Raw genomic sequence first — 13876 nt, forward strand, 5'->3', positions numbered from 1 at the left:
CGTGGTTAAGATGCACAAAGCAGTTTTGATCCAGTTTACAGCACTGGTGCTCTCACTGCAAGTACCAATACCTTTTACAGCACCTGCACTTGTTTCACAGAGCGGAGGGGAAGGTGAAGCACTTCCGAATTCAGCAGGAAGGTCGCCATTTTGTGCTTGGAACCTCGGCCTATTTTGAGAGTTTAGTGGAGCTGGTAACGTACTATGAGAAGCATCCGCTGTACAGGAAAATGAAATTGCGTTACCCAGTGACTGAGGAGCTGCTGGAGCGCTACAGCACGGTAAGTGATGGTCTTTTGTACAAGTGCCAGTTGCTGTAGCGGACAGTCCCAGATCTAGCCCTGGGAGTGCTGGGTTTGATTCTGCCTGTGGTAGATGACTTTTGGGGAAGGTTAAGCAGGTAGCTTTCTCATCTGTGAAACTGAGGTGGTTATGCTGACTTCTCTCACAAAGGTTTCAAGATATGTGAAGGGAAGAGCTTCATCTTTGATTACAGGTCAACTCTTGCCTTCCTCATGACTTGATTAGAAAAGCTGCTCTGTGAAGTGGGGGATCATTGCTCTGCTGAAATGAGTTTTTGGTAATAGCCTTGCCTGCAGTTGGCCCGGTCTTGTATTGCTGGAGTGGGCAGACATCTTAAAATGATCATGCAGATGCCAATTGCTAAGCATTTCAGAAAAAATGAAATATTGTGCTGTGCCTCTCGCTCTGGATGGGCAGTGGCATTCACTTCACCGCACTGGAGCCATCTCAGGGACGGTGTCCAACTGCCTTCTGTGGTAAAAAGTGAGAAGTACCTGCGAAGCCGCACTCTTTGAGATAAGCATGAGGAAATCTCCCTAAGAGATACTTGTCCTTGTCCATTGACTAAACTAGGAGCCTGGATAACTAGCTTAGGATAGAGGCCTGCTTTCTGGATGGATGTTTCGTGACGGGAGAGTTTTGCTGAGGTAACTGGCTTTTGAAAAGCTTGAGATGCTGTCTTCTGTTTTCAAATATATGTGTGTTAGAAGCTGCAGGAAAAACACATCTTGCATGTTTGAGGAAATTAAAGTCTGGGTTTTTTGTTTCTTCTGGGGAGACTAAAAGAGACTGAAAAGACTTTAGCATCAGAATTTTTTATAATGTTGCCTGTAGCTAAGGTTCTGTATCCTAGGATCAGGTCCAAATGGGAACATGAGAAGAGAACAAAGTGAAAAATATGACTGTGTATATTGGTTTAGAATTTTTATCTACTAGTGAAACCAATACTGAAACTAAAGTACTGTAACACAGAAATCATAAGCGTAGGTATTGTCTTCTCTGGTTGCACATAGAAGGGTACTCACAATCTCAAAGCTATTTGACTGATTAAGAGATACCTCTGTGAGGTATTGCTGTTTCGCTGTGTTTTACTGTTCATTAAACTGAGGCATAGACAGGTTAAATAACAAATTCATGTTCAGCTGTGTTCAACTATGGAAATGAGCATAACATAGGTGTCAGGCTCCCCTCCTCTTCTGTTTGCCTATGTATTGTCAGAAAGGTGGTTTCAGCAATGAACGTTCTATTAACATTAAGTACTTTTATAATTTTTGATTCCTGTATCTTCATTATTTTTTTTCCTTCTTCCTGTTTTTAGGAAAAAGATATTAACTCCCTCTATGATGTCAAGATGTATGTGGAACCCAGCGAAATCACCCCTACAGTGGTATGCTTAAAGAGAGATATGCACGCTTAGTGCAGACTTATGAAAATTATGAGACTCGTTTGTTGATTTCCTGTTAGCAGTAATGAAAAGGATAATTGAAAGTGTTAGGCTGCTTGATTTATGAGGGACTGCACAGCAGCAATTTAAAGGGTGTGACTGTTTTCTAGCATCTCTTTAGAATTGTACCCACACGTTTTCTTGTGTGCAAATCCTGTATTGATTCATCCACACGGGGAATTTGAGCACTTTTTGCTATTGAGTCTGTGGATGTGATTCAATTCGGCATGCATGCTTATGCAGGTATGCCCCCAAATTAAATTACCTATGAGAAGATTCAATTTGAGAAGGCCAAATCTTCATGGAAAGAAAGTACAACATGTAAACCCGAGGTATGCGTGTCTGTGCATGCCTGTGGTGTCTGTGTGTTCATGAGCAGTGTTATTTGTGCACAAAATTGTCACAGTTCCTTTAGCAAACGTGGCCTGCACGCACAAACAGGTGCAGAGTTTATTTATGTGCTTTCTATCTAAAAATGGTGTCTTTGGTTTATTAATGAGTTATTAAAGTTTGTCTTCTTTTAAGATATATATCATGTTATGAAAACAAGAGGCACAGCAAACATCTATTTATCTCTAATTCTTATTAGGGCCTGCCTACTTGTGAATTCTCATAAAAGTTCACCTGCTTGTAAATTTTGTGGCTGTAATTCTTTTTAGTCTTTTTGGCCAATGAATTTGCATGGCTGCTGAAGAATTTGGGTAGTAGATAGAGAGAAAGACATTGCTTGTCCTGCTAAAACTGGATGTCTTCCTAAAGGAAACGTGACCAGCAGGATAGCTGATGTGGTTTTGAAGTGGAGGCTTTGTAGGCATCTAAGGCTACAAACTCCAACTGTGTATGAATACATGTAATGAAGATATTTCACTGTGTGGTTTTCTTTTCTTTTTTTTTTTTTTTTTCTTTTTTTTTTCCCCTACAGTAATTATGTTGCAGCACCCATTAAAGAAAGATTCTTTTTTTCTTTTTCTTTTTTTCCAAGCTGATACTTGAAGAATAGCAATTAAGTAGCATCACTTGCTTCCACCAATAGATGTCACTCTGGAACTTTAGTATTATGTTTTCTAGGCTTCATAATAAAAAATAATAAAAAAAAGGGATTCAATCTGCCCTTGTTTGTTGTTTTTTTTTTTTTTTTTTTTTAAGATTGCGTTATTGATTATTTTATGACCTGTCCCCCTAGATGACCCTGTTACTCTGTTTCTCTTAAAGCCTCAGAGAACAGTGAAAGCCTTGTATGACTACAGAGCCAAAAGAAGTGATGAACTGAGCTTCTGTCGAGGAGCTTTAATTCATAATGTCACAAAGGAAACTGGAGGCTGGTAAGGACAAAAATTCCTCGTAGGAGAACTTCTGGTGACTTACTAGGTGGAGGAAAAAATTGAGCTTTGGGTAGTAGTTTTTAAAAACTTTGCCTATTGTATGGTTGCTGCTTATTAACTGTGGCCTTATAAATCTTTAATGCCGGTGTATTTTTAAAAAAAAAACAAAAACAAAACAAACCCCCTTATCCTCAAGTCTCCTTTCATGTCTTTTCCATTTTTCTATCCTACAGCAATAACCTCAGCCTGCAGAACCTCCATAGCCCAGTGCCTCCAGTATTTTTCCTTTCCTACATTCATCTTTCCCAAACACTTGTGTATTCTGGGAAGCCACGCATCTATTACCATTGTTGTCATTGCTTTGTTTCTTTCCTTGCTCTGCTAAGTACTTCTCAGGAATCAAACCCACCTTTTTTAGTTATCTGTACGGTCTTTCATAAGAAGTTTTCTGTCTTAGCTGGCTTGTAAATTGCTTGGAAAGCTTGGGAATCTAATGTTCCCCTGTAGTTTCTGCAGGGTAATCAACCACATAATAGTATTTTTAGTACTGGAGGGGGAAAAAGCCTCTTAAGTCATTAATTGCAGTTTACAGTAACTGTAATCCCTCTGAAATCATCTGTTACTACAGTTAATGATCACTTTGTTAGAGCTTTTAGCTACTTCATCACTTATATTTTGGTGATAGCCAGCTAGACAAGCTAGTATGGGGTTTTAATGCCCAATTTCTTGAGGATTATTGCTTCATTAATGGCCTATTGAAGCTCTTTAACTATTTTTTTTTCTCTATATATACTTTCCTTTTTAAATTCAGGTGGAAGGGGGATTATGGCGAAAAAGTCCAACACTATTTTCCATCTAATTATGTTGAGGACCTGTCAACTGATAACTCTGCTGAGCTTGAAAGCCAGGTGAGGGTTAAGGTTTGTCTGCTATGTTTCCCTAGAAGATGCTACTACTGAAAGTGGAAGTCTGGTTTATAGAATTACAACTCTACATGCTGTGTTGGAGAGAACACAGAATAGAGAAAGGAAGGCATTCTTAGCTGTTCTCTGCTGCTGAAGGATTTTGTCAGGATACCCCTCATAGAAAACTACTTAAGGAGCTAGCTGATTTGATGGGGTTTTAGGAGATTATGATGATTTCCTGCTAATGAAAATCATACTAGTTTAGATTTTTGAGATAGTTTGGGTAAACAATAATGGGCCTGAAACTTTTAACCAGTTTGCCCGTATGATGACTGCCTTAATATTTGTAAATAAGAAAACTGCATCCGAACACATCTTACTAGCCATTTCACACTCCATTATTAAGCTTTTATGCATAACTAACCCTATACTGTTTGTCAAAGGTGTCTAAAAATCTAGTCCAGTGTCTTGGACAAAGAGCTCTTCAACATAAGAAAACAAAACTCCATAGTAAGCAGTTTTGACATTTTTGAGTTTTAAAAATAAAATGTTGAATTCTTTTGTTGTTCTGAAGCGCTTCCAATGATTTGCCCGGAGTCTTTGAAGGAAAACACGTGTATTAGATTTCCCACCCTGGTCATTGCAGCTTTAAGCAGACTTGAAAAATGAGCAGTTGTGTCAGGACAGAAGCTGCATTCCTCATTTTGACTACTCTCACTATAGAGATTCTCATGTGTTTCTCAAAATGAGAAATTCTTAATATGGAAACAGGCTTTTAAACATTATAGTGGGCATGCTTTCAGTGAAACTGACGTTAGATTTAATGGTGCATGTTTATTATTTGTTAATGTCCCATACATATTCACTCAAGAGAAGATTTAGGGTCAGATTTAACTCATGTTTTTCAGATTATCGAGGACAATCCATTAGGCTCTCTGTGTCGCGGCATACTGGTACTCAATACGTACAATGTTGGTATGTATTTTCTGATGCTTACGTGTGGACTCCTGAGCTTTCTGTGTTGAGCAGGCTTTTATGTTTAGCAGGAAAGATTTTTTTTTTTTTTCCCTTAAAAACAAAACAAAACACCTACTTATATTAATATAGCTGATACAATTAATATGATGAAACTTTATGATACTAACTGTTGCAATAAATCAACAATGACAGCCTTGAAGAACAATTGTTGGATTTTAGTATAAATTTCTTGCTGCTGTGTTGCCTAACAGTGAAAATGCCACAAGGGAAACACAAAAAGCCTTTTGTCTTCATTCTGGAACCTAAGAATCCAGAAGATCCATGTGTTGAGTTTGCAACTGATAAAGTAGAAGAACTCTTTGAATGGTACCAAAGTATCCGTGAAATCACTTGGAAAACTACAGAAGAGGTATTGATAGAAATCGATCCCTTTTTTTTTATAATGTACTGCTATAAATTTACAGTAGGATTTGTCTTTAGCTGCCATACACTGCTAAACCTTGCTAACACCTGCTCCTTCACTCTCTTGCATATTGCTCTCTATGTGTACATTTTACTGATGCTGTGAATCTTGTTCCCTAAACTCTTTTGGGAATGCTATGTAAATTAGCATTTTATGTAAATTTCTGTTAACAGGAGTTTTTCAGCAGAGTACTGTCTGTTTTGCACCCTGTATCTCAGTGGAGAAGTGTGCTTAGTAGTACAAAGTAGATACTGTTACCATTTGACATCTGGTTACACTGGTTCAATCCTAGTGTTAAGCAGAAGAAACTCAGATATCGGACTGTTCTGTTCAGAGTTGTGAATCCACTAATGAGTATATGTGAAATCTGAGCTGCCTTTGCCTAAACTCTTCTTAATCCTGTTTACTAACTCTGCTTTCCAGTAAATGCAGTGGCACTGATAGGGAATTGTTTCGCTAATACTTTATTTATTTGTAACTAATAGGCACATTCTGGATTTACCAGATATTCAATAGTAGTATTTCCAAATCCTTTGCTAAAGATTAAAGGGTTCTGCCTAAGTTTAGCTTCTATGTCCCTCAATGAGTACTGCCACTTAAAGACGTTCTTGAGGACATGCTTTTCCTGTTCTGATGTATTAATTTACCTCCCTGTCATCTTTTCTAGTATTTAAGAAGTCTTTGACATGACCAAAAAGCCCTTACAATGACTATACTTAAGTATACTCTTTCCTTTGTTGCTATTATTCACTTTTTGTTGTTAAGTTGGTGATATGAAGGATGGAAAATGTGTTTCAGTATCATGTTGGCTCATGCTGTTTATCTGTCATCCGGAGAGGTAACGCTCTGAGGGTCATCATAATCCTATTTATAGCAGGCAAGTTGGTGTCTCAAGCAGAGGACTGCAAATTCAGCAAGGGAAGAAGCAACAGGAGCTGTTGACCTGTTGTTGGGGGAGGAGAGATAGAGTTCTTATGCCAGGCTTTCATTTAGAAATAAAAACAAGAAAAAGAGAAACATGACCTAGAAGTGGTGTCTCTAAATGGAATGTTTTTTATGGCACATCAATGGCTCTTCAGGAGCTTGGCAGCTTTTTCTCTCTCTGTACAGTTAGAGGAGTATTAAACAGTCTGTGTTCAAAGATGCTTTAAAACTCGTTTCTGTCAATCAGGAGGCTTTTCTCACAGTGTGGCCTCCAGAAAGTTCACATGATAGACTGCTGTGTGGGGAGGGGAAAAAGATGAGGAAAGGTCCTTTTTGCCAGTACAGGTAACAGGCTGAATTTGGGGGAAGGAAAAAGCATAGAGAGTCAACACTATGCTACAATAGGATACAGGTGTTTTATGAGTTTATTTTGGGGCTTTGTCCATTATACACAAAAAGTAAAACTAAGCTTCACGTATTTTATCATCTCTGTTTAACACTGATACTGGCCATGCTCCTAGGAATGGTTGTTCATTGCTAGCTCTCCTGCTTGGTTATCACTAGAGGGTTATGTCTAAAAATGAGCTCATGGCATCTAGAAGTGGTCCTTTGCTATTTGGAGCTCTGATTACTGTTGAGCAATGTCTGGGAAACTGTGGTGGATCACCAAGTACCATGAGGTTTGTACAGCTTTTTCCTAAGGTTATTTCCAAGTCTAAACACCATATTCCTCTTTGCTTTTTGTAGACTTCAATGTATAATCTCTGGTTCAGTGAAATATTCTGGAAACCCATGGCTCCCAAGCTCCGATTTTCATTCCTATTGAGTTTGCCTTGTTGACAAATTCTTTTGGAAGACTTCCTAATTGCTGCTGCTTCATAACCTCTTGTACCAAAGCTAATCGCTGTTCAGTATGGGAATCTTCTAACATGTTTTATGCTGTAATTGCTTCTTATGTCTGAAAAGCCTCCAGCCCAAATGCCTCCACTCAGGACAAGTCTTGCTGATTTCAGTAGTTCCCAGTCTCTGGTTGCAGGGACCGTTGCTCAGCTTGCACAGAGGAGGTGCTTGCAAACAAGGAAGTGGATAGTGAGTTTATTACTGATGAGGACAACAAGATTGCACATGATTTTCCATACATAACATTATTGGTTTGGTGAGCAAATAGAAAACTACAGGAATGATGCTCATAGGGTTTGGATTTAGCTGTTTGGGAGTTACTAACAAAGACTGAAGTCCTGCTCAGGATTGTAAATAAATAGAGAGACACTTCACTACCCTTTTCATTTTTTTTCTGCATACATTTGCATTTATATGAGGTATAGAATTGAGAATGTAACTAAAATGGAGTAGAGCCATGTTAAAAAAAAAAAAAAAAAAAAAAAAAAAAAAATTGTTGCCAGGATTCTGAGTAGAACTGATCAGGGAAGCACTGAAACACTTGCTTAAAAAAAAACACCCAGCACAACAAACCCTCCAAAAAACGCACTCCCAGCTAAAGCCCAAAACCACTTGGTTAGCCTGTTCTCTGAATTGGGTCTTAAAGTACATTACATCTATGGAGGTGTCTACAGTATCAGAGAGGAATCTGGGCAACAAAGAATGCATCAACTTTGTCATTTTATTAGAGTATACCCTGGAGTTACTCTACCACAATACTCAGCGTATCCGTAATCTAAAACTTTGTTACATTTTACAGGAGAACAGGAGGAAATACTGGGAAAAGAATCAATTGATTGCTATTGAATTATCGGATCTGGTAATCTACTGCAAGCCAACAAGCAAAACCAAGGACAATTTAGGTATTGCCTTTAATATTACATCTGAATTTTACCCTTTCTACTGTCCTTAGAGATGCTCGTTGAAATTTTAGAACTGAAGACAAAATCTATTCTTTTCTCCACTGGAAAACAAAGTTCCGCCTCACCCGTGCAGTTTTCAGTGGCGCTTTGAAATTGTACACTGGGGAACTTGATGCTATTCAACTGTCACAAAAAAACTGTCACAAATTTCTAACTAGTTAACTAGAGACACCCTCTCGTAGGTGTCTTTTATGGGGAAGCTCACTAGTTATGTGTCAATTGACTTTTTTGAGATGAAAAACTCTGGCTGAACACTTGTGACTTGTTTGTAAAAACCTTCAAAATGGATTTGCTGTGCATTGTATAATTTTACTGTAAGAACCTGTTTGCCATTTATGTGAACTATTGGAATGGTATATGGTTTCATAATATAAATGAGAATTAGGGTCTGTGTAAGTGCGGGTGTGGAATCTGACACAGAAATATGTACTACTTATTCCAGTTTTTTGTCATTGCTGCTGGAGAAGCCAGCAAATGTGCCCTTTTTCTTTAAGTTTCTTTGCAAATGTTGTTTTTAATAAGCTGTCAGTGTGGTTAAGACATCATAATTATAGTAAATGTTTGAGGCATTGTTTAACCCTGGCTCACCCTTTCTTCTTCCCATTTAAACCCAGGAAAAGATGTCTCATTTAAATATGTGTTATAGTGGTCAGAAGTACATTATTAGCAATGATGAGATGAGAACATGACTATAGACTCTTATCTGCCCTGCTGCAAAGCATGTGGCAAGCAGGCAATTTTAACTTTCAAACTTGATGCCCAACCAATTTGCTGTGTCTGCATGAAAACTGTGCCAATTATTGCATTAAAGGACAAAGCAAAAGACAGTCAAAGAAAGTGTTAGTAGAAATGCAGTATAAATGTCGACTTCTTTCTTCCTTTAGTAACCACTCTTTTTCCTCCTTACCCTGTGTAGAAAATCCCGATTTCAAAGAAATCCGTTCCTTTGTGGAAACCAAGGCAGAGAGCATTGTTAAGCAAAAGCCAGTTGAGTTGTTGAAATACAACCTGAAGGGACTGACACGTGTCTATCCAAAAGGACAGAGGGTCGACTCATCCAACTATGACCCATTTCGCCTCTGGCTTTGTGGCTCCCAGATGGTGGCTCTTAACTTCCAAACTCCAGGTAATACTCTCTTTAAAAAAGGATCTAATCCACCTTCCATTTCACCATAAATGAGCTCCTTTCAGGCTCCTCTGCCATTATAGTCACTGTGGCTGTCCTATTTATTTGTACTTCTAAGGGATGTGCAAGAACTAAAGTTTGGTTTTGAATGTGTGGATCGCCTGATAGAGCTGGTCCCCAAAAATCAGTCTCCAAAAGCCCCGTCTCTGAGCCTAACTAGCGCCAAAGTCTAAAAGATTTATTTCACCTTGATCTCTTTGAGATAAGCAAGCAGAGATATTTACAGTAAGTTTCAGGTGGATGAACAGTTGTTCAGCCACAAGGAATGCTGTACTCCACTTTCTGGTAAGGGCCAACTAGCTTATAACACATTGATAGGAAACTAACTGTGAATGGAGACGGGTTTATTGGGATTAAAATTGGTGAGAAATGGCCTGTCAGGTTCAGTTGCTGAAGGGAAGCGAGTTTTCCAACTTAAATTTCCAGCTCTTTCTGATAAAGTGGTGACCAGAAAGAATTACAGAGAGGATCCATTAGTCTGGTACTTCCTTAACTTTATTCAAATGGGGATCTTCTGTTATGACTGTTTAACTCTCTCCCTAGATAAATACATGCAATTGAACCATGCCTTGTTTTCACTTAATGGACGCACTGGCTATGTTCTGCAGCCAGAAAGCATGCGAAATGAAGAATATGACCCAATGCCAAATGACTCGAAGAGGAAATTGCAGATGATTATGACAGTGAGGGTAAATCTCTTTTTGTAAATTATGTTTTTTACAAGTCATAAATATCTATAAAACTAAAAATAAAGCTATTATATTTCAGAGCAAGATCTGACAGGTTGTCAAAATACTGTTTTTAAATGTCCGTGTATTTGAGAATAAAACTAATTCCACTGGTTCCTGAAAAGAAATATATATCTTTATCATGCTAATGAAGCACGTGCTATAGGACTGAAAACACAATCCTGGGATAATTTTATAAAATTGCTAATCAAAATTCTAAATGAGCTAACTTGCATTTCCAATCTAATGACTTCTCAATAGAAGGGTCCTATTGTAGATTGGTTAGCAGCAGACTAACTAGTTCAGAGATTTCCAGCGTGGAAGAAAGATATTTGTAACGAAATATAGAAACTAAGCAGAAAAAAATAATAAGCTGACCCCCCCCTTCAGTGTAACTGAATCAGAGTGCCACTCTCATTTTTCATGAAGAGATGGGTTTATTATTTGAAAATTATGCCATGTTGTCTTCTGGTGCCAAACAGGAACTGAACTTGTTTCTGTTCTCAGTTGCTGTACAATAAGAGATGTCCTTTAAAAATATGTTGTCTGAGAAAGAAGAAACACATTAACTGCTTTTCACTGCAGTTTAGAGAAGAGGTAAACAGGGGCTGTGAATGTAAAGCAAGAATGTCTTAAAATAGATATGTAATAAAGACTGAGGAAAGATAACAAAACTTATGTTACAGGCCTGGTCTGGAACTGCGGACTGTGTGTAATGAATGGCAGCTACAGTATCTTACAATGAAAATCGTTGGGTTGCCCAAACAATGGAAGATATTATTATTGGTGGCACAGATAGTATGTTTAATACATGCAAACATATTCAAGAGAGGGAGTGTGTATTTTTGCATGTTCTGGATTGTTTTCCCCCTCTAGTTCTGTAGGCTTCCTTCTGTACAGAAATAATGATGCCAAGTTTCCTTTGGAGGTGGTTATAATTTACAGTTGCTTTTGCAGGTTTTAGGTGCTCGTCATCTCCCTAAACCTGGTAGAAGCATTGCTTGTCCCTTTGTAGAGGTAGAAATTTGTGGGGCTGAATATGATAACAACAAATTCAAGACAACAGTTGTGAGTGAGTATCTGCGGTTTTCTGTGTTGTAGGGATATGGTTATACTTCCAGTGCGCTTAAATAAAGCGAGGAGAAGATGATCATGAATTTGTGTTGTCTGTAATTGGCCAGCAACCTATATAGGGAGGAATAAGTTAACTGTTGCTCTGGACTGATGAGTCATACGATATTATTCTCTTGCTTGCCTCAGGATCAGTTAATCTGAGAAACTCCAATGTATATCAAATTTAGAAAAAAAAAAAAGGACTGTTGCAGTTTATTAAAAAAACCCAAAACCCCAAAAAAACCCCCAAAACTAACACAAACCAAAAACCCAAACCAAAACAAAAAAAAGTCGCAATTCTGTTATATTTTTGCCTATGCATAAGTTTGTGTATTTGCATATTTTAAAAAAATGCTGTCTTGAAAGTGCCTACAACAGTGCTAGTCAGTTCGCAAAAGTCTGGCCCAAATCGGGAGTTACTACTGTGAGATCCAGACTGGGTTTATTTAAACTCGGGTTCTAAGACTGGCATCCCCTTGCAGACAGCTTGGGTATATAGGGCTGTAAAGTAGTATAACTTGCAATGCAGTAGAAGTTTGATCAAAGCTCACTCCTCGTGAGTTCTGGATAAGGGATGTGTGTTTGTGTGCGCATGTGTTTGTGTGTACACAAGCTTCATTTAAGTGCGCTGAAATGGGGCAATATCTCAGCCACTTAATATTTCACCATTTAATATTTCTGGATGCAGCAGTGTTCCTGTAGTAGACAAGAGGCTTTGGTTCTAATTATCCAAACCACTGATACCAGTGGAAAATAAACACAGAATCAGGAGCAGAATGTGCATTTTGGCTTTTCGGTACTTCAGAGAAGAGGATTATGATTTTAAGTTTTTGTGGGAAGTGACCAAGACTTTAGAGAGCAAACTCCCTGGCTCTGTCACACATACCAAATTACTTGGTGTTCTGTACATGACTATAAGAATGGGGCCATTGTACATTAGTCTTCCCAGTGCTTTTCATGCTTTTACTCTGATACAGCGCATGAGGCTCATGAACATGAGCAATGAATTAGCTTTTTTTTTTTTTTTTTTTTTACAAATACATGTCCAAAGAGGTTTTATATGTTTAAATACAAATAATAGCCTTTCTTCAAGGATTTCCATCCCTGCCAAGTTTCCTCCTATCTCCCTTGCCCCCCCTCCAATAAACAAATACAAACCTTCTGAAGCAGGGTTACAACAGGAGACAGATGGTAAATAGGATTTTTGGGCCTTTGTATCCCCAGAAAATGTCCTAAGATACATACCCGTATGTGAATGAAGTGAAAATTATTGCTTTATACTGCAAATGTTTCCTTTTCCTTTACAGATGACAATGGCCTTAATCCAGTTTGGGCACCCTGTCCAGAGCAAGTGAAATTTGAAATTTATGATCCAAATCTAGCGTTTCTGCGCTTTGTTGTTTATGAGGAGGATATGTTCAGTGATCCCAATTTCTTAGCACATGCCACTTTTCCCATCAAAGGAATCAAATCGGGTAAGATCAGTGGGTATAATCAGGGGCTAAGTCAGAAAGATGCTGTTCAGCGTTGTTGTATTGTGGCTTTGCTCTCAGTAGCAGCTACAACCAAAGGACAAGTGCTCTTTTGATCTGAGTTCCTTTAATCCATTGTTTATTATGATACTGGGTGTGTAGCATATAAGTATTTAAAATAATCCTCTCATCCTCTTGAAATTCATTCTTATTAATTGAGATAGGAAAGCATTATGTAGAATAATTTGCACTGTCTTTACCACATACTCCATTTCAGCAACAGGGTGGTGTGCTCTGAGTAAAATCTGGGAAGATTCTTTTTCTGTTTTGGTGTCAGTGCATTTGTTTTATTAATTATCTTAGATGTGGACATACACAGAGTAAGCTTTCTGCTTTCTTCTGCTTCTGGCTTTAGTTTTCAAGAGCATGTGAAATCATGTGTTTCTCGGTTTTGCTATTCTTGCCTTTTGCTTCCCTGTAATTGTCATAGCAAAGCCCGCTCTCAGCAGCGGAGCATTTGAGCAATGAAGAATCTGTTAGCCCTCAGGACTGTATGCACCATTTTTGTGACTGCAGATAACCCTTTGCCTTGACTCTAACTGTCCTTTTTATATGTTCCGCCCCCCACCCCCAGGTTTTAGATCAGTTCCTCTCAAGAACGGCTATAGTGAAGATATAGAGCTGGCCTCACTTCTGGTTCACTGTGAAATGCAACAAGTTCTGGTGAGAACCACTGGGGGTTTTTTGTGCACTTAGATTGTATGTTATCAATTCTTTGTGGAAACCAGGAAATGAGGATTTAGTTTTCTGTTCTGTGTCTGATGTGCTGTTGTCAGGCATTTCTTCTGTAGGTACTGAGGAAGACCAATAACGCAAATTGAGTTACTCTCCCTCTGGGTGGACAGATTATATAGTTGTTAAAAGAAAGAATGCACTAACAAAGCCTCATTACCTCCACTAGTTTTTGCTGTAACGGCATGGTCATTGTCTTCCTCTGTTAACTGACTGATGCCATGCAAAGCTAGCTAAATTCAGCTTTGACTTCATAGAATAATCTTTTTTTAAAGGTCCTACATAAAGGGAAATCACTTTAGGAAGAGAAGATAGTAATTTCTCCCAGTATTTCATTAAAATAAACAACCCTTCAGGTGGAAGACATATTCTGGTTCCTACAGA

At 38.4% G+C, this 13876-nt stretch overlaps 1 protein-coding gene across 2 annotated transcripts in view; it reads left to right on the forward strand.

The window, feature by feature from the left end:
* Positions 1-13876, forward strand: part of PLCG2 (phospholipase C gamma 2) — a 66715-nt gene that overhangs the window by 46467 nt on the left and 6372 nt on the right. The window contains exons 20-31 of one of the 2 annotated variants that reach the window (XM_082320791.1): positions 101-281; positions 1622-1690; positions 2960-3069; positions 3881-3977; positions 4883-4949; positions 5204-5361; positions 8039-8141; positions 9118-9327; positions 9931-10076; positions 11073-11187; positions 12536-12703; positions 13335-13423. In XM_082320791.1, coding sequence (XP_082176917.1) covers positions 101-281; positions 1622-1690; positions 2960-3069; positions 3881-3977; positions 4883-4949; positions 5204-5361; positions 8039-8141; positions 9118-9327; positions 9931-10076; positions 11073-11187; positions 12536-12703; positions 13335-13423 — 1513 coding nt within the window. Of the gene's footprint in view, positions 1-100; positions 282-1621; positions 1691-2959; positions 3070-3880; positions 3978-4882; positions 4950-5203; positions 5362-8038; positions 8142-9117; positions 9328-9930; positions 10077-11072; positions 11188-12535; positions 12704-13334; positions 13424-13876 lie in introns of those variants that run through there. The other variant, XR_014229102.1, reaches the window with a different exon arrangement.

Source organism: Platalea leucorodia, assembly GCF_965183815.1.
Source record: "Platalea leucorodia genome assembly, chromosome: 8".
Classification (NCBI taxonomy): domain Eukaryota; kingdom Metazoa; phylum Chordata; class Aves; order Pelecaniformes; family Threskiornithidae; genus Platalea; species Platalea leucorodia.